The sequence below is a fragment of the Dipodomys merriami genome, unplaced genomic scaffold, assembly GCF_024711535.1.
Source record: "Dipodomys merriami isolate MVZ:Mamm:240054 unplaced genomic scaffold, mDipMer1.0.p SCAF_845, whole genome shotgun sequence".
Classification (NCBI taxonomy): domain Eukaryota; kingdom Metazoa; phylum Chordata; class Mammalia; order Rodentia; family Heteromyidae; genus Dipodomys; species Dipodomys merriami.
Genome location: NW_027206452.1, coordinates 132,498 through 159,174, shown reverse-complemented (window position 1 = coordinate 159,174; position 26,677 = coordinate 132,498). Strand labels below are relative to the sequence as shown.

Here is a 26,677-nt window from a genome sequence, read left to right as displayed (position 1 = left end):
ACAGCGGGGACACATTGCGGACACAGCGGGATACAGCGGGACACAGCGGGACCCAGCGGGGGACATAGTGGGACACAGCGGGGGACACAGCAGAACACAGCGGGGACACAGTAGGACACAGCGGGACACAGCGGGGACACAGCGGGACACAGCGGGACACAGCGGAACACAGCGGTGACACAGCGGGGGACACAACAAGGACACAGCGTGACAGAAGGGGACACAGCAGGACACAGTGTGGGACACAGCGGGGTACAGCCGGGACACAGCGGGACACAGCGGGGACACAGCGGGACACAGCGGGACACAGTGAGACACAGCGGGACACAGCGAGACACAGCGGGGAACACAATGGGCGACAGCGGGGACACACTGTGGGACAACGGGTACACCGAGGGACACAGCGGGGGACAGCGGGGACACAGGGGGACACAGCAGGACACGGTGGGGACAGCGTGATGATACGTCGGGACACAAGGGGGGAACAGCGGGTACACAGAGGGAAACAAAGCGGGGACACAGCGGGACACAGCGGGGACACAGCAGGGGACACAGCGGAACACAGCCTGACACAGCGGGGGACACAGCGGTGGAAACAGAGAGACAGCGGGGGACACAGTAGGGACACAGCGGGAACACAGCAGGGGACACAGCGGGGGACACAGCAGGGACACAGTGGGACACAGCCGGATACAGCGGACGACACAGCGGGACACAGCGGGGAACACATCGGGGGACCCAGCGGGACACAGCGGGACACAGCTGGGTACACAGCAGGACACAGCGGGGACACAGCGGGGGACACAGCAAGGACACAGCGGGGACACAGCTGGACACAACGGGACAAAGCGAGACACAGCTGGGAACACAGTGGGGGACAGCGGGGACACAACTTGGGACAACGGGTACACCAAGGGACACAGCGGGGGACAGCGGGGACACAGTGGGACACAGAGGGACACATCGGGACACAGCGGGGACACAGCGAGGACACAGCAACACAAAGCGGGACACAGCGGGACACAGCATGGAACACAGCAGGGGACACAGCGGGACACAGTGGGACACAGCAGGGACACAGCGGGACACAGCTTGGACACAGCAGAACACAGTGGGGACAGCGCGATGACACATCGGGCCACAAGGGGGGAACAGCGGATACACAGTGGGGGACAAAGCGGGGACACAGCGGGACACAGCGGGGACACAGCGGGGGACACAGCGGGACACAGTAGGACACAGCGGGACACAGCGGGGGACACACTGGGACACAGCGGGACACAGTGGGGAACACAGGGGGACACAGGGGGGGACAAAGCAGGGACACAGCGGGGACACAGCGGGACAAAGCGGGACACAGCGTGGACACAGTGGGGACATAGAGGGACACAGCGGAACACAGCGGAGGACACAGCGGGGGACACAACGGGACACAGCGGGGGACACAGCAGGACATAGCGGGACACAGCAGTGACACAGCGGGGGCCACAGCGAGGACATAGTGTGACACAAGGGGACACAGCAGGACACAGCGGGACACAGCGGGACACAGCATGGACCACAGCAGAGGACACAGTGGGACAAAGCAGGGACACAGCAGGACACAGCGGGGACACAGCGGGACACAGCGGGGGACACAGCAAGGACACAGAGGGGACACAGAGGGGACACAGCGGGACACAGCGGGGACACCGCGGGGACAAAGCGGGAAACAGCGGTACAATGCGCGGGACACAGCGGGGGACATTCGCGACACACCGGGTGACAACAGGGACACAGCGGGACACAGCGGGGTACAGCGGGGACATAGCGGGACACAGCAGGACACAGCGGGGACACAGCGGGACACAGCGGAACACAGCGGGGAACAGAGCGGGGGATCCAGCGAGAAACAGCGAGACACAGTGGGGGACCCAGCGGGGGAAACAGCAAGGGCACAGCGGGGACACAGCGGGACACAGGGGGACACAGCGGGACACAGCGGGAACACAGCGGGGGTCACAGCAAGGCACACAGCGGGACACAGCGGTGGACACAGAGGGACACAACAGGACACAGAGGGACACAGCAGGATACAGTGGGGGACACAGGGGGAACACAGCGTGGGACACAGCGAGACACAGCGGGGAACACATTGGGGGACAGCTGGGACACATTGGGGGACAACAGGGACACTGAGGGACACAGCGGGGACACAGTGGGACACAGCGGGACACAGCGGGACACAGCGGGACACAGTGGGGACAGCGGGACACAGCGGGACACAGTGGGGACACCGCGGGGACAAAGCGGGACACAGCGGTACAATGCGCAGGACACAGCGGGGGACATTCGCGACACACCGCGGGACAACAGGGACACAGCGGGACACAGCGGGGTACAGCGGGGACACTGCGGGACACAGCGGAACACAGCGGGGAACACAGCGGGGGACCCAGCGGGACACAGCGAGACACAGCGGGGAACACAGTGGGGGACAGCAGGGACATATTGGGGGACAACAGGGACACTGATGGACACACCGGGGGACAGCGGGGACAAAGTGGGACACAGTGGGACACAGCGGGACACAGCGGGGACACAGCGAGGACACAGCGGGACAAAGCGGGAAACACCAGGACACAGCATGGAACACAGCGGCGGACACAGCGGGACACAGTGGGACACAGTGGGACACAGCGGAACACAGCGGTGACACAGAGAGGGGCAAAGCGAGGACACAGCGTTACAAAAGGGGACACAGCGGGACACAGTGGGGGACACAGCGGGGTACAGCAGGGACACAGCGGGACACAGCGGGGTCACAGTGGGACAAAGCGGGGACACAGCGAGACACAGCAGGGAACAGAGTGGGGGACAGCCGGGACACACCGGGGGACAACGGGTACACCGAGGGACACAGCGGGGGACAGCGGGGACACAGTGGGACACAGCGGGACACAGTGGGGACACAGCGAGGACACAGCGGGACAAAGCGGGGCACAGTGGTACACAGCATGGAACACAGGGGGGACACATCGGGACACAGTGGGACAAAGCTGGGACACAGCGGGACACAGCGGGGACACAGCAGGACACAGGGGGACAACGCGATGACACATCGGGACACAAGGGGGTAACAGCGGGTACACAGCGGGGGACACAGAGGGGACACAGCGGGACACAGAGGGAACACAGCGGGGGACACAGCGGGACACAGCTTGACACAGCAGGGAACACAGCGGGGGACACAGCGGGGGACACAGCGGGGGACACAGCGGGGGACACAGCGGGAAGCAGCGGGACACAGCGGGGACACAGCGGGACACAGCGGGGAACACAGCAGGGACAGAGAGGGTCACAGCCGGATACAGCGGGGGACCCAGCGGGACACAGCGGGGGACACAGCTGGGGACCCAGCGGGACACAGCGGGACACAGCTGGGGACACAGCAGGACACAGCGTGGACACAGCGGGACACAGCGGGGGAAACAGAGAGTACACAGCGGGGACACAGCAGGATCACAGCGGAGGACACAGTGGGGGACAAAGCGGGGGACACAGCTGCACAAAGCTGGGGACACCGCGAGATCTCAGCGGGGACACAGCAGGGACACAATGGTACAAAGCGGGGATACATTGGGGACACAGCTGGACATAGTGGGGACACAACGGGGGACACCGCGGGACGCAGCGGGACACAGCGGGTACACAGATAGGGCACAGCGGGACACAGCGGGACACAGCAGGACACAGCGGGACACAGCGGGGGACACAGCGGGACGCTGCGGGACACAGCGAGGACACAGCGGGACACAGCGGGGGACACAGCGGGGACACAGCGGGACAGAGCTGGGGACACAGCAGGACACAGCGGGGACACAGGGGGACACAGCGGGGGACACAGCAAGGACACAGAGGGGACACAGCTGGACACAGCGGGGAAACAGCCGGACACAGCGGGGACAGAGCGGGGACACAGCGGGACACAGAGGTACAAAGCGCGGGACACAGCAGGAGACATTCAGGACACACCGGGGTACAACAGGGACACCACGGGACACAGTGGGGACACAGAGGGATACAGCGGGACACAGCGGGGTACACAGCGGGGGACACAGCGAGGAAACAGCGGGGACACAGGGGGACAAAGGGGGGGACAGAGCAGGGACATAGCGGGGACACAGCGGGACACAGCGGGGACAAAGTGGGGACACAGAGGGACACAGCGGGGTACACAGTGGGGGACACAGCGGGACATAGCAGGGGACACAGCGGGACACAGCGGGACAAAGTGGGACACAGCGGTGACACAGCCGGGGACACAGCGAGGACAAAGTGTGACACAAGGGGACACAGCGGGACACAGCGGGACACAGCGGGGACACAGTGGGGACACAGAGGGACACAGCGGGACACAGCGGGACACAGCGGGGACACAGTGGGGACACACTGGGACACAGTGGTGACACTGCGGGAGACAGAGCGGGAGACACAGCGGGACACAACAGGGGACAATGCGGGACACAGCGGGACACAGCGGTGACACAACCGGGGACACAATGAGGACACAGTGTGACACAGGGGACAACAGCGGGGCACATGGAGCACAGTGGGGACACACTGGGGACACAGCGGGACACAGCGGTGACACAGCGTGGGAAACAGCGACAACACAGTGTGAGACAAAGGCACACAGAGGGTCACAGCGGGACACAGCGGTGACACAGCGGTGGACACAGCGAGGACACAGCTTGACACAAGGGAACACAGCGTGACACAACGGGGAACAAAGCGGGGAAAGTGGGGACACAGCGAGACACAGCGGGACCCAGCGGGGGACCCAGCGGGACCCAGCGGGACACAGCGGGGGACACAGCAGTGACACAACGGGAACACAGCGGGGACACAGCAGGACACATCGGGGACAGCGGGACTCAGCAGAGACACAGCGGGGACACAGCAGGACACAGCGGGTACAGAGCGGGGGACACCGCGGGACACAGCGGGATACAGCAGGGACACAGCCAGGACACAGCGGGACACACTGGGACACAGTGGTGACATAGCAGGGGACACAGCGAGGACACAGTGTGACACAAGGGGACACAGCGGGACTCCGCGGGAAACAGCGGGGACACAGCGGGGACACAGCCAGGACACAGCGGGGACACAGCGGGACACAGTGGAGGAAACAACGGGGAACAGCGGGGACACACCGGGGGACAATGGGGACACAGTGGGACACAGTTGGGGACAGCGGGGACACAGTGGGACGCATCAGGACACAGCGGGACACAGGAGGGAACACAACGGGGGACACAGAGGGACATAGCGAGACACAGCGGGATACACGGCAGGACACATAGGGGAACACAGCGGGACACAGCGGGACACAACGAGACACAGCGGGGGACATAGCAGGACACGGCGGGAGACACAGCGGGACACAGCGGGGACACAGCGGGACACAGCGGGGGAAAAAGCGGGGACACAGAGAGGACACAGCGGGACACAGCGGGACACACGGGACACAGCGTGGACAAGTGGGACACAGCGGGACACAGCGGGACACAGTGGAACACAGCGGGGGACATAGCGGGACACAGCGGGGGACACAGCGGGGAACCAAGCGGGACACAGCGGGGGACACAGCGAGGACACAGAGGGATACAGCGCGGGACAGTGGGGACACAGCGGGACACAGTGGGGACACAGCGGGGACACAGCGGCTACACAGAGGCACAAAGTGGCGAACAAAGCGGGACACAGCGGGGACCCAGCGGGACACAGCCGAGGACCCAGCGGGTAACAGTGGGACACAGCGGGACACAGTGGGGGACACAGCGGGACACAGCGGTGGCACAGCGGCGGACACAGCGAGGAAACTGCGGGGACACAGGCGGACACAGGGGGGACAAAGAACGGACATAACAGGAACACAGCAGGACACAGCGGGACACAGCAGGGACACAGTGGGGACACAGAGGGACACAGAGGGACACAGCGGGTGACACAGCGGGGGACACAGCCGGACACAGCCGTGAACACAGCGGGACACAGCGGGACAAAGCGCGACACAGCGGTGACACAGCCGGGGACACAGCGTGGACACAGGGGGGACAAAGCAGGGACATAGCAGGAACACAGCAGGACACAGCGGGACACAGCGGGACACAGCGGGGACACAGTGGGGCCAAAGCGGGACACAGCGGGGGACACAGCGAGGACACAGTGTGACACAAGGGATACAGCGGGACACAGTGGGACCAAGCGGGGGACCCAGCGGGACATAGAGGGACACAGCGGGGGATACAGCATTGCCACAGCGGGGACACAGCAGGGACACAGAAGGAGACATCAGGGACACAGCGGGACACAGCAGGGACACAGAAGGAGACATCAGGGACACAGCGGGACACAGCAGGGACACAGTGGGGACACAGCGGGACACAGCGGGTACATAGCGGGGGACACCGCGGGACAGAACGGGATACAGCGGGGACACAGCTAGGACACAGTGGGACACACTGGGACACAGTGCTGACACAGCAGGGAACAGAGCGAAGACACAGTGTGACAAAAGGGGACAAAGCGGGACACAGTGGGGACCCTGCCGGGCCACAGCGGCACACAGCGGGACACAGCGGGAGACAGAGCGGGACACAGCGGGACACAGTGGGACAAAGCAGGGACACAGTGGGGGACACAGCGAGGGCACAGCGGGACACAGCGGGAACCAGCAGGACACAGCGGTATACAGCACTGGACACAGTGGGGGACAGCGGGGACACAACGGGGGGAAGGAGGGACACAACCGGACACAGCGGGGGACACCGGAGACACAGCAAGGACACAGTGGGGACACAGCTGGACACAGCGTGGACACAGCGGGGACACAGCGGGACAAAGCGGGGACACAGCAGGGACACAGCGGGACACAGCGGTACACAGCACGGGACAGAGCAGGGGAAATTCGGGACACACCGGGGGACAACGGGGACACAGCGGGACCCAGCGGGACACAGCGGGGACACAGCGGGACACAGCGGGGAAACAGCGGGGACACAGCGGGACACAGTGGGGGACACAGCGGGGGACACAGCGAGGGCACAGCCGGGACACAGCGGAACACAGCGGGACACAGCGGGGACACAGCAGTGGTCACAGCAAGGGACACAGCGGGACACAGCGGCGGACACAGAGGGAAACAACAGCACACAGAAGGTCACAGCGGGATACAGTGGGGGACACAGGGGGGACACAGTGAGTGCACAGTGGGGACACAGCGGGGGTCACAGCAAGCAACACAGCGGGACAGAGCGGCAGACACAGAGGGACACAACTGGACACAGAGGGTCACAGCGGGATAAAGTGGGAGATACAGCGGGGAAACAGCGGGGGACACAGCGAGACACAGCGGGGAAATAGCCTGACACAGCGGGACACAGCGGGGGAAACAACAGGACACAGCTGGACACAGCAGGACACAGCTTGGACACAGCGGGGGACACAGCCGGACAAAGCGGGACAAAGCGGGGACACAGCGGAGGACACAGTGGGAAACAGCGGGGACACAGCGAGAATAGAGCAGTATACAGCGGGGGACACAGCGGGATACAGCTGGGACACAGTGAGGACACAGCGGGACACATCGGGGACAAACCGTGGAACACAGCGGGGACACAGAGGGACACAGAGAGGACACAGCAGGGGACACAGCGGGACACAACCGGGGACACAGCGGGACACAGCAGGAACACAGCGGGGACACAGTGGAGGACACAGTGTGACACAGCAGGGACACAGCAGGTATACAGCAGTATTCAGCGGGGGACACAGTGGGATACAGCAGGGCCACAGCGGGGGACACAGTAGGGAAAACAGAGGGAGAAAGCGGGGCCACAGCAGGGAAACAGCGGGGACACAGAGAGGACACAGCGGGACACAGCGGGGGACACAGCAAGGACACAGCGGGACACAGCGGGGGACACACAGGGACACAGAGGTGACACAGGGGGACACAGCGGGACACAGCGGGACATAGTGGGGAACACACCGGGGGACACAGCGGGACACATCGGGACACAGCGGGGGACACAGCAGGACACAGCGGGGGACACAGCAGGGGACACAGCAGGGACACAGAAGGGACACAGCGGGACACAGCAGGAACACAGCGGGGACACAGCGGGGGACACAGTGGGACACAGCGGGGACACAGCGGGGATACAGCAATATACAGCGGGGGACAGAGTGGAACACAGCGGGGCCACAGCGGGGGACACAGTGGGGAAAACAGCCGGAAAAAGCGGGGCCACACCAGGGACACAGCGGGGACACATAGAGGACACAGCGGGACACAGCGGGACACAGCTGGGTACACAGCAGGACACAGCGGGGACACAGCGGGGGACACAGCAAGGACACAGCGGAGACCCAGCGAGGACACAGCGGGGACACAGCAGGATCACAGCAGGGGACACAGCAGGACAAAGCTGGGGACACCGCGAGGACTCAGCGGAGACACAGCAGGGACACAGCGGGACACAGCGGGGACAAATTGGGAACACAGCAGGACATAGCGGGGACACATCGGAGGACACCGCGGGACGCAGCAGGACACAGCGGGTACACAGATAGGGCACAGCGGGACACAGCGGAACACAGCGGGACATAGCGGGACACAGCGGGACACAGCTGGGGACACAGCGGGACGCAGCGGGACACAGCGGGGACACAGCGGGACACAGCGGGGGACACAGAGGGGACAAAGCGGGACACAGCTGGGGACACAGCGGGACACAGCGGGGACACAGCGGGACACAGCGGGGGACAAAGCAAGGACACAGCGGGGACACAGCTGGACACAGCGGGGACTCTGCGTGACACAGAGGGGGACACAGCAGGACACAGTGGGGGAGAGAGCGGGGAACACAGCGGAACACAGCAGAGGACACACTGAGGACAAAGCAGGACACAGCGGGACACAGCATGGTACACAGCGGGGGACACAGCGGGACAAAGTGGGACACAGCTGGCCACAGTGGAACACAGCGGTGACACAGCGGGGGACACAGCAAGGACACAGCATGACAGAAGGGGACACAGCGGGACACAGTGGGGGACACAGCGTGGTACAGCTGGGACACAGCGAGGACACAGCGGGGACACAGTGGGACACAGCGGGGACACAGCGGGGACACAGCGGGACACAGCGTGGACACAGCGGGACACAGCGGGACACAGCGGGACACAGCGAGACACGGCAGGGAACACAGTGGGGGACAGCGGGGACACAACGTGGGACAACGGGTACACCGAGGGACACAGCAGGGGACAGCGGGGACACAGTGGGACACAGCAGGACACAGCGGGACACAGCGGGGACACAGCGAGGACACAGCTGCACAAAGCGGGACACAGCGGGACACAGCATGGAACACAGCGGGGGACCCAGCGGGCCACAGTGGGACACAGCAGGGACATAGCGGGACACAGCGGGGACACAGCAGGACACAGTGGGGACAGCGCAATGACACATCGGGACACAAGGGGGGAACAGCGGGTACACAGCCGGAAACAAAGCGGGGACACAGCGGGACACAGCGGGGACACAGCAGGGGACCCAGCGGGACACAGCGGGACACACTGGGGGACACAGCGGGGGACACAGCGAGGGCACAGCAGCGGACACAGAGGAACACAACAAGACACAGAGGGACACAGCAGGATACAGTGGGGGACACAGGGGGGACACAGCGGGGGACACAGCGGGACACAGCGGGACACAGCGGGGGACACACCGGGACACAGAGGGACACAGCAGGATACAGTGGGGGACACAGGGGGGACACAGCGGGGGACACAGCGGGGGACACAGCAGGACACAGCGGGACCCAGCGGGGGACACACCGGGACAAGCGGGACGGAGCGTGGAACACAGCGCAGGACACAGCGGGACACAGTGGGACACAGCAGGGCACACAGCGGGAAACAGTGGGGACACAGAGGGACACAGCGGGACACAGCGGGGGACACAGCGGGGACACAGCGGGAAACAGGGTGTGAAAAAGCAGGTACATAGTGGGGACACAGCGGGACACAGCGGGACACAGCGGGGACACAGTGGGGACACAGAGGCACACAGAGAGACACAGCGGGGGACACAGCAGGGGACACAGTGGGACACAGCAGGGGACACAGCAGGACACAGCGGGACAAAGCGGGACACAGTGGGGACACAGTGGGGACACAGAGAGGCACAGCGGTACACAGCGCGGGACAGAGCGGGAGAAATTCGGGACACACCAGGGGACAATGGGGACACAGAAGTACACAGCGGGGACACAGTGGGACACAGCGGGACACAGCAGGACACAGCGGGGAAACAGCGGGGACACAGCGGGTCACAGCTGAACACAGCAGGGAACACAGCGGGGAACACAGCGGGGGACCAAGCGCGAAACAGCGGGACACAGTGGGGGACACAGCGAGGGACACAGCGGGGGACACAGCGAGGGCACAGCAGGGACACAGCGGAACACAGGGGGACACAGCGGGACACAGCAAGGACACAGCGGGGGTCACAGCAAGGGACAGAGCGGGACACAGCGGGACACAGCGTGGACACAGCGGGGGACACAGCGGGACACAGTGGGACACAGCGGGGAACACAGCGGAGGACCCAGCGAGACACAGTGGGACACAGCGGGGCACACAGCGGGACACAGTGGGGACACAGCGGAACACAACGGGACACAGCGGGACACAGCGGGGGAAACAGCGAGACACAGCGGGGGAAACAGCCGGACACAGCGGGGACACAGGGGGAACACAGGGGGGGAAAAAGCAGGGATACAGCGGGGACACAGCGGGACAAAGCGGGACACAACGGGGACACAGTGCGGACACAGAGGGACACAGCGGGACACAGCAGGGGACACAGAGGGGGACACAGCAGGACACAACGGGGGACACAGCGGGAAGTAGCGGGACACAGCGGGACACAGCCGTGACACAGCGGGGGCCACAGCAAGGACAAAGTGTGACACAAGGGGACACAGCAGGACACAGAGGGACACAGCGGAACACAGCAGTGACACAGCGGGGGACATAGCGAGGACACAGCGTGACAGAAGGGGACACAGCGGGACACAGAGGGGGACTCAGCGGGTACAGGGGGACACAACGGGACACAGCGGGGACACAGCGGGGACAGAGCGGGACACAGTGGGAGACAGAGAGACACAGCGGGGAACACAGTGGGGGACAGCGGGGACACACTGGGGGAAAACGGGGACACTGAAGGACAGAGCGGGGGACAGTGGGGAAACAGAGGGACACAGCAGGACACAGCGGGACACAGCGAGGACACAGCGGGACAAAGCGGGACACAGCGGGACACAGCATGGAACAGAGCAGGGGACACAGCGGGACACAGTGGGACACAGCGGGACACAGCGGAACACAGCGGGGACACAGTGGAACACAGCGGGGACAGAGCGGGACACAGCGGGAGACAGCGAGACACAGCGAGGAACACAGTGGGGGACAGCGGGGACACACTGGGGGAAAACAGGACACAGCAGGGACACAGCGGGACACAGCGGGACACAGCGAGGACACAGCGGGGACAGAGCGGGGGACAGAGCTGGACACAGAAGGGACACAGCGGGACACAGCAGGGGACACAGCGGGGGACACAGCGTGACACAACGGGGGACACAGCGGGATACAGCTGGGACACAGCGGGGGACACAATGGAGAATACAGCGGGAAAAAGCAGGGACACAGCAGGGACACAGCGGGGACACAGAGAAGACACAGCGGGACACAGCGGGACACAGCGGGGAAACAGCGGGACACAGCGGGGACACAGCAGGGACACAGCGGGACACAATGGGACACAGCAGGGGACACAGCGGGACACAGCGGGGGACACAGCGGGGGACACAGCGGGGAAACAGCGGGGACACAGTGGGACACAGCGGGACAGAGCGGGACACAGCGGGGACACAGCAGAGACACAGCGGGACACAGCAGTACACAGCGGGACACAGCGGGGGACACAGCGGGACACGTTTGGGACACAGCCCGGCACAGCGGGACACAGCGGGGGACACAGCAGGACACGTTTGGGACACAGCCCGGCACAGCGAGGACACACCGGGACACAGCGGGACACAGCGGGGACACAGCGGAGACACAGCGGGACACAGCAGGGGACACAGTGGGATATGTTTGGGACACAGCCGGGCACAGCGGGACACAGCGGGGGACACAGCGGGACAGAGCGGGACACAGCCGGGACACAGCGAAGACACAGCAGGAAACAGCGGGACACAGCGGGGACACAGCAGGGATACAGAAAGATACAGAGGGGGACACAATAGGACACAGAGGGGACAGAGCAGGGACACAGATGGACACAGCGAGGACGCAGCGCAGACACAGCAGGACACAGCAGGACACAGCTGTGAACACAGCGGAGGACACGGGGATACAGCCGGGGACACAGCGGGACACAGCGGGACACATCGGGACACAGCGGGGGACACAGAAAGGAAACAGCGCTACACAGCAGGACACAGGGAGGGATACAGCGGGTCACATTGGGGGAGACAGCGGGGAACACAGCGGGACACAGCAGAGGACACAGCGGGACACATCAGGGACAAAGTGTGGGACACAGCGGGGACACAGAGGGACACAGCGGGGATACAGCAGGGGACACAGCGGGACACAGCAGGACACAGTCGGACACAGCGTAGACACAGCGGGGACAGAGCGGATGTCACAGCCAGACACAACCGGGGACACAGAGGGACACAGCGGGACACAGCAGAAACACAGCGGGGACACAGCGGGGGACACAGTGGGACACCTCGGGACACAGCAGGGATACAGCAGTATACAGCGGGGGACACAGCGGGATACAGCTGGGACACAGCGGGGGACACAGTGGGGGAAACAGCGGGAAAAAGCGGGGCCACAGCAGGGACACAGCGGGAGACACAGCGGGACACAGCGGGGGACACAGCGGGGGACACAGCGGGGACAAAGCAGGGACACAGTAGGACACAGCAGAACACATCGGGACACAGCGGGGAACACACCGGGGGACACAGCGGGACACTTCGGGACACAGCGGGGGACACAGCGGGACACAGCGGGGGACACACCGGGGGACACAGCGGGTACACAGCGGGAACACAGCGAGTACATAGCGGGACACAGCGGGGACACATTGCGGACACAGCGGGATACAGCGGGACACAGCGGGACCCAGCGGGGGACATAGTGGGACACAGCGGGGGACACAGCAGAACACAGCGGGGACACAGTAGGACACAGCGGGACACAGCGGGGACACAGCGGGAACACAGCGGGACACAGTGGGGAAACAGTGTGGACAGAGCGGGGACACAGCGTGACACAGCGGGGACACAGTGAGAGTCAGGGGGGTACACAGTGGGACACAGCGGGGACAAAGCAGGGATACAGCAGTATACATCAGGGGAGACAGTGGGACACAGCGGGGCCACAGCGGGTGACACAGTGTGGAAAACTGCGGGAAAAAGCGGGGCCACACCAGGGACACAGCGGGGATACAGAGAGGACACACCAAGACACAGCGGGGGACACAGCAGGGACACAGCGGGGACACAGCGGGACATAGCGGGAGACACAGCGGGACACAGCGGGGGACACAACGGGTGACATAGTGGGGACACAGCGGGGACACAGCGGGGACATAGGGGGACACAGTGGGGACACATCGGGGACACAGCGGGACACAGCGGGACACAGCGGGTGACACAGCGGGGCACAGCGGGGGACACAGCGGCAACAGAGCGGGGACACAGTGGGACACAGCGGGACACAGCAGGGACACAGAGGGGACAGAGCGGGGGACACAGCGGGACACCGAGGGGACACAGCGGGGACAAAGCGGGACACAGCAGGACACAGCTGGACACAGCGGGGACACAACGGGGGACACAGCGAGGACACAGCGGGGAATCTGCGGGACACAGCAGGGGACACAGCGGGACACAGCGGGACACGTGGGGGACACAGCGGAGGACACAGAGGGACACAGCGGGGACACAGCGGGGATAGAGCAGTATTCAGCGAGGACACAGCGGGATACAGCTGGGACACAGCGGGGGCACAGTGGGGAAAACAGCGGGAAAAAGCGGGGACACAGCAGTGAAAGAGCAGGGACAAAGCGAGGACACAGCGGGACACAGCGAGACACAGCGAGGGAAAGAGAGGGACACAGCGGGGACAAAGCGGGGACACAGCAGAATACAGTGGGACACAGCGGGGTACACAGCGGCACACAGCGGGGCCACAGTGGGGGACACAGCGGGACACATCGGGGCCACAGGGGGGACACAGCGGGGGCCACAGGGGGACACAGCGGGGACACAGCGGAGGACAAAGCTGGACACAACGGGGGACACAGCAGGACACAGCGAGACACAGCAGAACACAGCGGGGCCACAGCGGGGAACACAGCGGGACACATCGGGGACACAGCGGGGATACAGCGGGACACATCGGGAGACACAGCGAGACACAGAGGGGACACAGCGGGGGACACAGTGGGGGACACAGCAGTACACAGTAGGGAAAGAGCAGGGACACAGCGGGACACAGCGAGGACACAGCGGGACACAGTGGGACACAGCGGGACACAGCAGGGGACACAGCGGGGGACACAGCGGGACAAAACGGGGGACACAGCGGGATAGAGCTGGGACACAGCGGGGGATACAATGGGGAATACAGCGGGAAAAAGCGGGGACACAGCAGGGACACAGCGGGGACACAGAGAGGACACAGAGAGACACAGCGAGACAAAGCGGGGGAAACAGCGGGACACAGCGGTTAAACAGCGGGGACACAGCGTGACAGAGTGGGACACAGCAGGGGACACAACGGGACACAGCGGGACACAACCGGGGACACAGCGGGACACAGCATGGACACAGCGGAGGACACAGTGGGACACATCGGGGACACAGCGGGGATACAGCAGTATACAGCGGGGGACACAGCTGGATACAGCTGGGACACAGCGGGGGACACAGTGGGGAAAACAGCGGGAAAAAGCGGGGCCACAGCAGGGACACAGCGAGGTCACAGAGAGGACACAGCAGGACACAGCGTGGGACACAGCGGGATACAGCGGGGACACAGCGGGATTCAGCGGGACACAGCGGGACACAGCGGGGAACACAGCGGGACACAGTGGGGACACAACCGGAACACAGCGGGGACACAGTGGGACACAGCGGGACAAGGTGGGGACACAGCGCGGACACAGCGGGACACAGTGGGAAAACAGCGGGGACAGAGCGGGGACACAGCGTGACACAGCAGGGACACAGCGAGAGTCAGCGCGGGACACAGCGGGACACAGCTGGGGACACAGTGAGGACAAACCAACGCACAGCGGGACACAGCGTGGACACAGCTGGGACACAACAAAACACAGCGGGGACACATCGGGGGAAAGAGTGAGACACAGCGGGGGACACAGCGGTGGACAGAGTGAGGCACACAGCGGGGGACACAGGGGGGATACAGCGGGGACACAGCGGGGACACAGCAGGACACTGCGGGGACACAGCCGGGACACAACGGGACACAGCGGGACACAGCCGGGACACCATGGGACACTACGGGGGACACAGCGTGTACAGTGGGGACACAGCGGGACACAGTGGGACACAGTGGGACACAGCGGGGGACACAGCGGGAAACGTTTGGGACACAGCCGGACACAGCCGGACACAGCGGGGGACACAGCGGGACAGAGCGGGACACAGCCGGGACACAGGAAGGACACAGCGGGACACAGTGGGACACAGCGGGAACACAGCAGGGATACAGAAGGATACAGCGGGGGACACAGTAGGACACAGAGGGGACAGAGCAGGGACACAGCAGGACACAGCAAGGACACAGCGGGACACAGCGGGACACAGCTGTGAACACAGCGGGGGACACAGGGAGACACAGCGGGGGACACAGCGGGACACAGCGGGACACAGCATGACACAGCGCGGGACTCAATGGGGGACAAAGCGGGGGACACAGCGGGGACACAGCAGGGACACCGCAGGACACAGGGGGGACACAGCGGGGACACAGCGGGACACAGCGGGACACAGCAGAGGACAGAGTGAGGTCACAGCGGGACACAGCTGGGACAAACCGTGGGACACAGCGGGGACACCGACGGACACAGCGGGGACACAGCAGGGGAGACAGCGGGACACAGCGGGACACAGTCGGACACAGCGTAGACACAGCGGGGACAGAGCGGAGGACACAGCGGGACACAACCGGGGACACAGCGGGAAACAGGGGGACACAGCAGGAACACAGCGGGGACACAGCGGCGGACACAGCGGGACCACAGGGGGGACACAGCGGGGGACACAGGGGACACAGCGGGGACACAGCGGAGGACAAAGCTGGACACAACGGGGGACACAGCAGGACACAGCGAGACACCGGAACACAGCGGGGACACAGCGGGGGACACAGCAGGACACAGTGGGCAACACACCGGGGGACACAGCGGGACACTTCTGGACAAAGCGGGGGATACAGAGGGAGACAGCGGGGACACAGCGGGGAAACAGCGGGGACACAGCGGGGACATAGCGGGACACAGCGGGGAAACATCGGGGACACAGCGGGATACAACAGGACACAGCGGGACACAGCGGGGGACACAGCGGGACACAGCGGGGGACACAGCGGGAACACAGCGGGGACACAGTGGGACACAGTGGGACACAGCGGGACACAGCGGGGACAACGCGGGGACACAGACGGACACAGTGGGGAAACAGCGGTGACAGAGCGGGGTCACAGCGTGACATAGCGGGGACACAGCGAGAGTCAGCGGGGGACACAGCGGGACACAGCTGGGGACACAGTGAGGACAAAGCAAGGCACAGCGGGATACAACGTGGACACAGCTGGGACACAGCAAGACACAGCGGGGACCCATCGGGGGAAAGAGTGAGACACAGCGGGGGACACAGCGGGGGACAGAGTGGGGGAAACAGCGGGGTACACAGCAGGGATACAGAGGGGACACAGCGGGGACACAGCGGGACACCACGGGACACAGCGGGACACAGCCGGGACACCACGGGACAATACGGGGAACACAGCGGGACACAATGGGGACACAGCGGGACACAGCGCGACACCCCGGGGGACACAGCGGGACACGTTTGGGACACAGCCGGACACAGCGGGACACAACGGGGGAGACAGCTGGACAGATCGGGACACAGCGGGACACAGCGGGGACACAGCAGGGATACAGAAGGATACAGCGGGGGACACAGGAGGACACAGAGGGGACAGAGCAGGGACACAGAAGGACACAGCGAGGACACAGCAGGACACAGCAGGACACATCGGGACACAGCTGTGAACACAGCGGGTGACACGGGGACACAGCGGGGGACACAGCGGGACACATCGGGACACAGCGGGGGACACAGAAAGGAAACAGCGCTACACAGCAGGACACAGCGGGTGACACAGCGGGACACATTGGGGGAGACAGCGGGGAACACAGCGGCACACAGCAGAGGACACAGTGAAGACACAGCGGGACACAGCGGGGACAAACCGTGGGACACAGCGGGGGCACAGAGGGACACAGCGGGGACACAGCAGGGGACACAGCAGGACACAGCAGGACACAGTCGGACACAGCTTGGACACAGCGGGGACAGAGCGGAGGACACAGCGGGACACAACCGGGGACACAGCGGGACACAGCGGGACACAGCAGGAACACAGCATGGACACAGCGGAGGACACAGTGGGACACATCGGGGACACAGCGGGGATACAGCAGTATACAGCGGGGGACACAGCTGGATACAGCTGGGACACAGCGGGGGACACAGTGGGGAAAACAGCTGGAAAAAGCGGGGCCACAGCAGGGACACAGCGGGGACACAGCGGGACACCACGGGACACAGCGGGACACAGCCGGGACACCACGGGACACTACGGGGAACACAGCGGGACACAGTGCGGACACAGCGGGACACAGCGCGACACCCCGGGGGACACAGCGGGACACGTTTGGGACACAGCCGGACACAGCAGGACACAGCGGGGGAGACAGCTGTACAGATCGGGACACAGCAGGGAAACAGCGAGGACACAGCGGGACACAGTGCTACACAGCGGGGACACAGCAGGGATACAGAAGGATACAGCGGGGGACACAGCGGGACACAGCGGGAACATAGTGGGCCACACAGTGGGGAACACTGCGGGACACAGCGGGTACACAGCAGGGAAACAGCAAGGACACAGGGAAGACACAGCGGGACACAGCGGGACACAGCGGGACACAGCGGGACACAGGGAGACACAGCTGGACACCGCGGGGGACACAGAGGTACATGGTGGGGGACACAGCGGGGGACACAGCGGTACATAGCGAGGGACACAGCGAGGACACAGAGGGATACAGCGGGGACACAGCGGGATACAGAGGGGGACACAGAAGGACACAGCGGGGTACACAGCGGGGGACACAGTGAGGACACAGCAGGACGCAGCGGGGACACAGCGGGAAAACAGCGGGGGACACAGCTGGGGACACAGAGGGACAAAGCGGGACACAGCGGGACACAGTGGGGACACAGCGGGGGACACAGCGGGGACACAGCGGGACACAGCGGGACACAGCTGGGGACACAGTGGGACACAGCGCTGGACACAGCAGGGATAAAGCGGGACACAGCGTGACACAGCGGGGGACAGAGAGGGACACAGCGAGGATACAGCGGGACACAGCAAGGATACAGTGGGACACAGTGGGACACAGCGGGACACAGCGGGGACACAGCGGGGACACAGCAGGGGACCCAGCAGGACACAGCGAAACACAGCGGGACACAGCGCGGGAATCAGCGGGACACAGCGGTGGACAAAGCGGGACATACCAAGGGACACAGCGGGGACATTGCAGGACACAGCAGGACACAGCGGGACACAGCGGGGGACACAGCGGGGACACAGCGGGACACAGCGGGGGACACAGCGAGGACACAGCGGGAAACAGCGGGGACACAGCGGAACACAGCGGGGGACACAGCGGGGATAGAGCAGGGACACAGTGGGACACAGCGGGGGACACAGAAGGACACAGTGGGGTACACAGCGGGGGACACAGCGAGACACAGTAGGGGACACAGCGAGGACACAGCGGGACACAGCGGTGACACAGCGGGAAAACAGCGGGGGACACAGATAGGGACACAGCGGGACACAGCGGGACACAGCGGCGACACAGCGGGGGACACAGCTGGGGACAGAGCGGGACACAACGGAGGACACAGCGAGGACATAAAGGGACACAGCGGGGACACAGCTAGGGACACAGCGGGACACAGCGGGAGACACAGTGGAGGACACAGTGGGACACAGCGGGGGACACAGCGAGGACAAAGCGGGACACAGCGGGGAAACATCGGGTGACACAGTGGGGACACAGCTGGACACAGCGGGGGACACAGCGGGACAAAGCGGTGACACAGCGGTGACACAGCGGGACACAGCGGGACACAGCGGGGGACACAGCGGGACACAGCGGGGACACAGCTGGACACAGCAGGGGACACAGCGGGGATACAGCGGCGACAAAGCGGGACACAGCGGGGACTCAAAGGGGACAAAGCGGGACACAGCGGAGACACAGTGGGACACAGAAGGGGACACAGCGGGACACAGCGGCGATACAGCAGGACACAGCAGGGGACACAGCGGGTATAGAGCGGGGACAAAGCGGGACAAAGCGGGAGACAAAGCAGGACACAGCGGGGACACAGCGGGACACAGCAGGGGAAACAGCGGGGGACACAGCGGGGACAAAGCAGGACACAGCGGGGACAAGGCAGGACACAGAGTGAGACACAGAGGGACACAGCGGGGGACACAGCGGGGGACACAGCGAGGACACAGTGGGCCACAGCAGGGGACACAGTTGGGATTCAGCTGGGACACAGCGGGACACAGCGGGACACAACGGGACACAGAGGGGGACACAGAAGGACACAGCGGGGGACACAGCGAGGTCACAGCGGGACACAGCAGGCAGACAGCTGGAAAACAGCTGGGGACACAACTGGGGACACAGCGGGACACAGCGGGGACACAGCGGTTGACACAGCGGGGACACAGCTGGACACAGCGGGACAAAGCGGGGACCACAGCGGGGGACACAGCGGGGACACAGCGGGACATAGCGGGGGACACAGCGTGACACAGCGGGGGACACAGCGGGACACAGCGGGACACAGCGGGTGACAAAGCTGGACACAGCGGACAAAGCGGGACACAGCGAGACACAGCGGGGGACACAGCCAGACACAGCGGGGACACAGCAGGACATAGCAGGGGACACAGCGGGGATACAGCGGGGACATTGCGGGACACAACAGGACACAGCGGGAAACAGCGGGGGACACAGCGGGGCACAGCGAGGGACACAGCGGTGGACACAGCGGCACACATCAGGGGACACAGCGACGACACACCGGGACCCAGAGGGAAACAGCGTTGGACACAGCGGGGACACAACGGGACACAGCGGAGCATAGAGGGGGACACAGCGTGACACAGCGGGGGACACATTGGGACACAGCAGGACACAGCGCGACACAGCAGCGGACACAGCGGGACCCAGCTGGACACAGCGGGGGACACAGAGGGACACGGTGGGGGACACAGCGGGGGACACAGCGGTACATAGCGGGGGACACAGTGAGGACACAGAGAGACACAGCGGGGACACAGCGTGACACAGAGGGGGACACAGAAGGACACAGCGGGGTACACAGCGGGGGAAACAGTGAGGACACAGCGGGAACACAGCGGGAAAACAGCGGGGGACACAGCTGGGGACACGGACAAAGCGGGACACAGCGGGACACAGCGGGGACACAGCAAGTGACACAGCGGGGACACAGCGGGACACAGCGGGACACAGCTGGGGACACAGTGGGACACAGCGCTGGACACAGCAGGGATACAGCGGGACACAGCGTGACACAGCGAGGGACTCAGCGAGGATACAGCGGGACACAGTGGGACACAGCGGGGACAGAGCTGGGACACAGCAGGACACAGCGGGGACACAGCGGGACACCCCAGGGGACACAGCAGGGGACACAGCGGGGACAAAGCGGGACACAGCGGGGACATGGCAGGACACAGAGGGAGACACAGAGGGACACAGCGGGGGACACAGCGGGGGACAGAGCGGGACACAGCGGAGGACACAGCGAGGACAAAGCGGGCCACAGCAGGGGACACAGTTGGGATTCAGCTGGGACACAGCAGGACACAGCTGGGCACAACGGGACACAGAGGGGGACACAGAAGGACACAGCAGGGTACACAGCGGGGGACACAGCGAGACACAGTGGGGGACACAGCGAGGTCACAGCGGGACACAGCGGGCAGACAGCTGGAAAACAGCTGGGGACACAGCTGGGAACACAGCGGGACACAGCGGGGACACAGCGGTGGACACAGCGGGGACAAAGCGGGACACAGCGGGACAAAGCGGGGGACACAGCGGGGGACACAGCGGGGACACAGCGGGACATAGCGGGGGACACAGCGTGACACAGCGGGGGACACAGCGGGACACAGCGGGACACAGCGGGTGACAAAGCTGGACACAGCGGACAAAGCGGGACACAGCGGGACACAGCTGGGGACACAGCCAGACACAGCGGGGACACAGCAGGACATAGCAGGGGACACAGCGGGGATACAGTGGGGACATTGCGGGACACAGCAGGACACAGCGGGACACAGTGGGGGACACAGCGGGACACAGCGGGGGACACAGCTGGGGACACAGCGGCACACATCAGGGGACACAGTGGGACACAGCAGGACAAAGCGCGACACAGCAGCGGACACAGCGGGACACAGCGGGACACAGCGGAAAACAGCTGGACACAGCGGGGGACACCGAGGGACACGGTGGGGGACACAGCGGGGGACACAGCGGTACATAGCGGGGGACACAACGAGGACACAGAGGGAAACAGCGGGGACACAGAGGGATACAGAGGGGGACACAGAAGCACACAGCGGGGTACACAGCGGGGGACACAGTGAGGACACAGCAGGACACAGCGGGGACACAGCGGGAAAACAGCGGGGGACATAGCTGGGGACACAGAGGGACAAAGCGGGACACAGCGGGACACAGCGGGGACACAGCGGGAGACACAGCGGGGACACAGCGGGACACAGCGGGACAGAGCGGGGGACACAGTGGGACACAGCGCTGGACACAGCAGGGATACAGCGGGACAAAGCGTGACACAGCGGGCGACACAGCGGGACACAGCGAGGATACAGCAGGACACAGTGGGACACAACGGGACACAGCGAGGACAGAGCGGGGACACAGCAGGGGACACAGCAGGACACAGCGAGACACAGCGGGACACAGAGCGGGAAACAGCGGTACACAGCGGTGGACACAGTGGGACATAGCAGGGGACACAGCGTGGATACAGCGGGGACATTGCGGGACATAGCAAGTCACAGCGGGACACAGCGGGGGACACAGCGAGGACACAGCGGGACACAGCGGGGACACAGCGGAACACAGCGGGGGACACAGCAGGGATAGAGCAGGGACACAGTGGGACACAGCGGGACACAGCGGGGGAAACAGAAGGACATAGTGTGGTACACAGCGGGGGACACAGCGAGACACAGTAGGGGACACAGCGAGGACACAGAGGGACACAGCGGGGACACAGCGGGAAAACAGCGGGGGACACAGATAGGGACACAGCGGGACACAGCGGGACATAGCGGGACACAGTGGTGACACAGCGGGGGACACAGCTGGGGACAGAGCGGGACACAGCGGGAGACACAGCGGAGGACACAGTGGGACACAGCGGGGGACACAGCGAGGACAAAGCCGGACACAGCGGGGAAACAACGGGTGACACAGCGGGGACACAGCGGGACACAGCGGGACACAGCGGGGGACACAGCGGGACACTGCGGGGACACAGCTGGACACAGCAGGGGACACAGCGGGGATACTGCGGCGACAAAGCGGGACACAGCAGGGACACAATGGGGACAAAGCGGGACACAGCGGAGACACAGTGGGACACAGCAGGGGACACAGCGGGACATAGCGGCGATACAGCGGGACACACCAGGGGACAGAGCGGGTATATAGCGGAGACAAAGCGGGACAAAGCGGGGGACAAAGCAGGACACAGCGGGGACACAGCGGTACACAGCAGGGGACAAAGGGGGGGACACAGCGGGGACAAAGCGGGAAACAACGGGGACATGGCAGGACACAGAGGGAGACACAGAGGGACACAGCGGGGGACACAGCGGGGGACACAGCGGGACACAGCGGGGGACACAACGAGGACTCAGCGGGCCACAGCGGGGGACACAGTTGGGATTCAGCTGGGACACAGCCGGACACAGCGGGACACAATGGGACACAGAGGGGGACACAGAAGGACACAGAAGGGTACACAGCGGGGGACACAGCAAGACACAGAGGGGGACACAGCGATGTCACAGCGGGACACAGCGGGCACACAGCTGGAAAACAGCTGGGAACACAGCTGGGGACACAGTGGGACACAGCGGGGACACAGCGGGGGACACAGCGGGGACACAGCGGGACAAAGCGGGGGACACAGCGGGTACACAGCGGGACATAGCGGGGGACAAAGGGTGACACAGCGGGGGACACAGCGGGACACAGCAGGACACAGCGGTTGACAAAGCTGGACACAGCGGTAAAAGCGGGACACAGCGTGACACAGCGGGGGACACAGCCAGACACAGCGGGGACACAGCAGGACATAGCAGGGGACACAGCAGGGATACAGCGGGGACATTGCGGGACACAGCAGGACACAGCGGGACACAGCGGGGGACACAGCGGGACACAGCGGGGGACACAGCGGGGGACACAGCGGGACACATCAGGGGACACAGCGAGGACACAGCGGGACACAGCGGGAAACAGCGGGGGACACAGCGGGACACAGCGGGGGACACAGCGGGGACACAACAGGACACAGCGGAGCACAGAGCGGGACACAGCGAGGACACAGAGGGACACAGTGGGGACACAGCGGGACACAGATGGATACACAGAAGGACACAGCGGGTTACACAGCGGGGGACACAGTGAGGACACAGCAGGACACAGCGGGGACACTGCGGGAAAACAGCGGGGGACACAGCGGGGGACACAGAGAGACAAAGCGGGACACTGCGGGACACAGCGGGACACAGCGGGGGACACAGTGAGGACACAGCGGGACACAGCTTGACACAGCTGGGGACACAGGGGACACAGCAGGGACACAGCTGGACACAGCAGGGGACACAGTGGCGATACTGTGGGGACACAGCGGGACACAGCAGTGAACACAGCGGGACACAGCGGGGGACACAGCGGGACACAGTGGGAGACAAAGCAGGGACACATATGGACACGGGGGACACAACGGGGACACAGCGGGACACAGCGGGGGACACAGAGGTGATACAGAGGGACACAGCGGGACACTGGGTGGGACCCAGCGGGACACAGCGGGAGACACAGTGGAGGACACAGTGGAGGACACAGCGGGACACAGCGGGAGACACAGTGAGCACAAAGCAGGAAACAGCGGGGAAACAACGCGTGACACAGTGGGGACACAGCGGGGGCCACAGCGGGAAAAAGCGGGGACACAGCAGGACAAAGCGGGACACAGCAGGGGACACAGCGGGACACAGCGGGGGACACAGCGGGACACAGCAGGGGACACAGCGGGGATACAGCGGCGACAAAGCAGGACACTGCACGGACACAGCGGGGACAAAGCGGGACACAGCGTAGACACAGCGGGACACAGCAGGGGATACAGAGGGACACAGCGGCGATACAGCGGCGACAAAGCAGGACACAGCGGGGACACAGCGGGGACAAAGCGGGACAAAGCGGGGGACACAGCAGGACACAGCGGGGACACAGTGGGACACAGCGGGGACACAGCGGAACACAGGGGACACAGTGGGGGACACAGTGGGGACACAGCGGGGGACACAGCGGGGAACACAAAGGGACACAGCAGGGACAGAGCTGGACAGAGCGGGATACATAGAGGGGCACAGAGGGTCACAGCGAGGATACAGCGGGACACAGCAGGACACAGCGGGACACAGCAGGGGACACAGCGGGGATACAGCGGGACACAGCGGGGACATAGTGGGACACAGCGGGGACACAGAGGGACATAGCGGGGGACACAGCGGGGGACAGAGCAGGACACAGCCAGGGACACAGCGAGGACACAGCGGGCCACAGCGGGGGACACAGCAGGGATGCAGCAGGGACATAACGGGACACAGCAGGACACAGCGGGACACCGAGTGGGACACAGAAGGACACAGCGGGGTACACAGCTGGGGACACAGCGGGACACAGCGGGGACACAGCGGAGACAGAGCGGGACAGAGCGGAACACAGCGGGGGACACAGTGGGACAAAGCGGGGACACAGCGGGACATAGCAGGGGACACAGCGGGGATACAGCGGGGACAATGCGGGACACAGCGGGACACAGTGGGGGACACAGAGGGACACAGCGAGGAACACAGTAGGGGACACAGCGGGTTTACAGAGGGGACATAGCGAGACACAGCGAGAAACAGCGGGGACATAGTGGGACACAGCGGGGGACACAGAGGGACATATCGTGGGACACAAGGGGGACAGAGCGGGACACAGCCAGGGACACAGCCACGACACAGCGGGCCACTGCGGGGGACACAGCAGGGATGCAGCGGGTACATAGCGGGACACAGCGGGACACAGAGGGACACCGAGGGGGACACAGAAGGACACAGCGGGGTACACAGCGGGGGACACAGCGAGACACAGTGGGGGACACAGCGAGGACACAGCGGGACACAGCGGGACGCAGCGGGGGACACAGCGGGAGACAGAGGGGACACAGCGTGACACAGCAGGACACAGCGGGGGACACATTGGGACACAGCGGGGACACAGCGGGGACACAGCGGGACACAATGGGACACAATGGGGGACCCAGCGGGACACAGCGGGGGACACAGCGGGACACAGCGGGACTCAGCGGGGGACACAGCGTGACACAGCGGGGGACACAGCGTGACACAGCATGACACATCGGGGGACACAGCGGGACACAGCGGGACACAGCGGGACATAGCAGGGGACACAGCGGGGATACAGCAGGGACATTGCAGGACACAGCGGGACACAGCGGGACACACAGAGGGACACAGCGGGAGACACAGAGGGGAACACAGAAGGACTCAGCGGGGTACACAGCGGGGGACACAGTGAGATACAGCGGGGGACACAGTGAGGACAAAGTGGGACACAGCGGGGACACAGCTTGAAGACAGCGGGGGACACAGATAGGGACACAGCGGGACACAGCGGGACACAGTGGGGACACAGCGGGGGACACAGCTGGTGACACAGCGGGACACAGCGGTGGACACAGCGGGGACACAGCGGGACACAGCGGGACACAGCGGTGACACAGCGGGGGACACAACGGGGACACAGTGGGAT

The 26,677-nt window shown here is 64.6% G+C and overlaps 1 protein-coding gene across 1 annotated transcript in view; it reads right to left on the bottom strand.

Moving 5' to 3' along the window:
* Positions 1 to 3,337: 3,337 nt before the first annotated feature.
* LOC138820166 (keratin-associated protein 10-6-like) overlaps positions 3,338 to 26,677 on the bottom strand; it is a 43,623-nt gene continuing 20,283 nt past the window's right edge. The window contains exons 7-9 of the mRNA XM_070011864.1: positions 5,654 to 5,867; positions 4,677 to 4,732; positions 3,338 to 3,419 (exon numbers count right to left, since the gene is read on the bottom strand). Of these exons, the coding sequence (XP_069867965.1) occupies positions 3,338 to 3,419; positions 4,677 to 4,732; positions 5,654 to 5,867 (352 nt within the window). The remainder of the gene's footprint in view (positions 3,420 to 4,676; positions 4,733 to 5,653; positions 5,868 to 26,677) is intronic.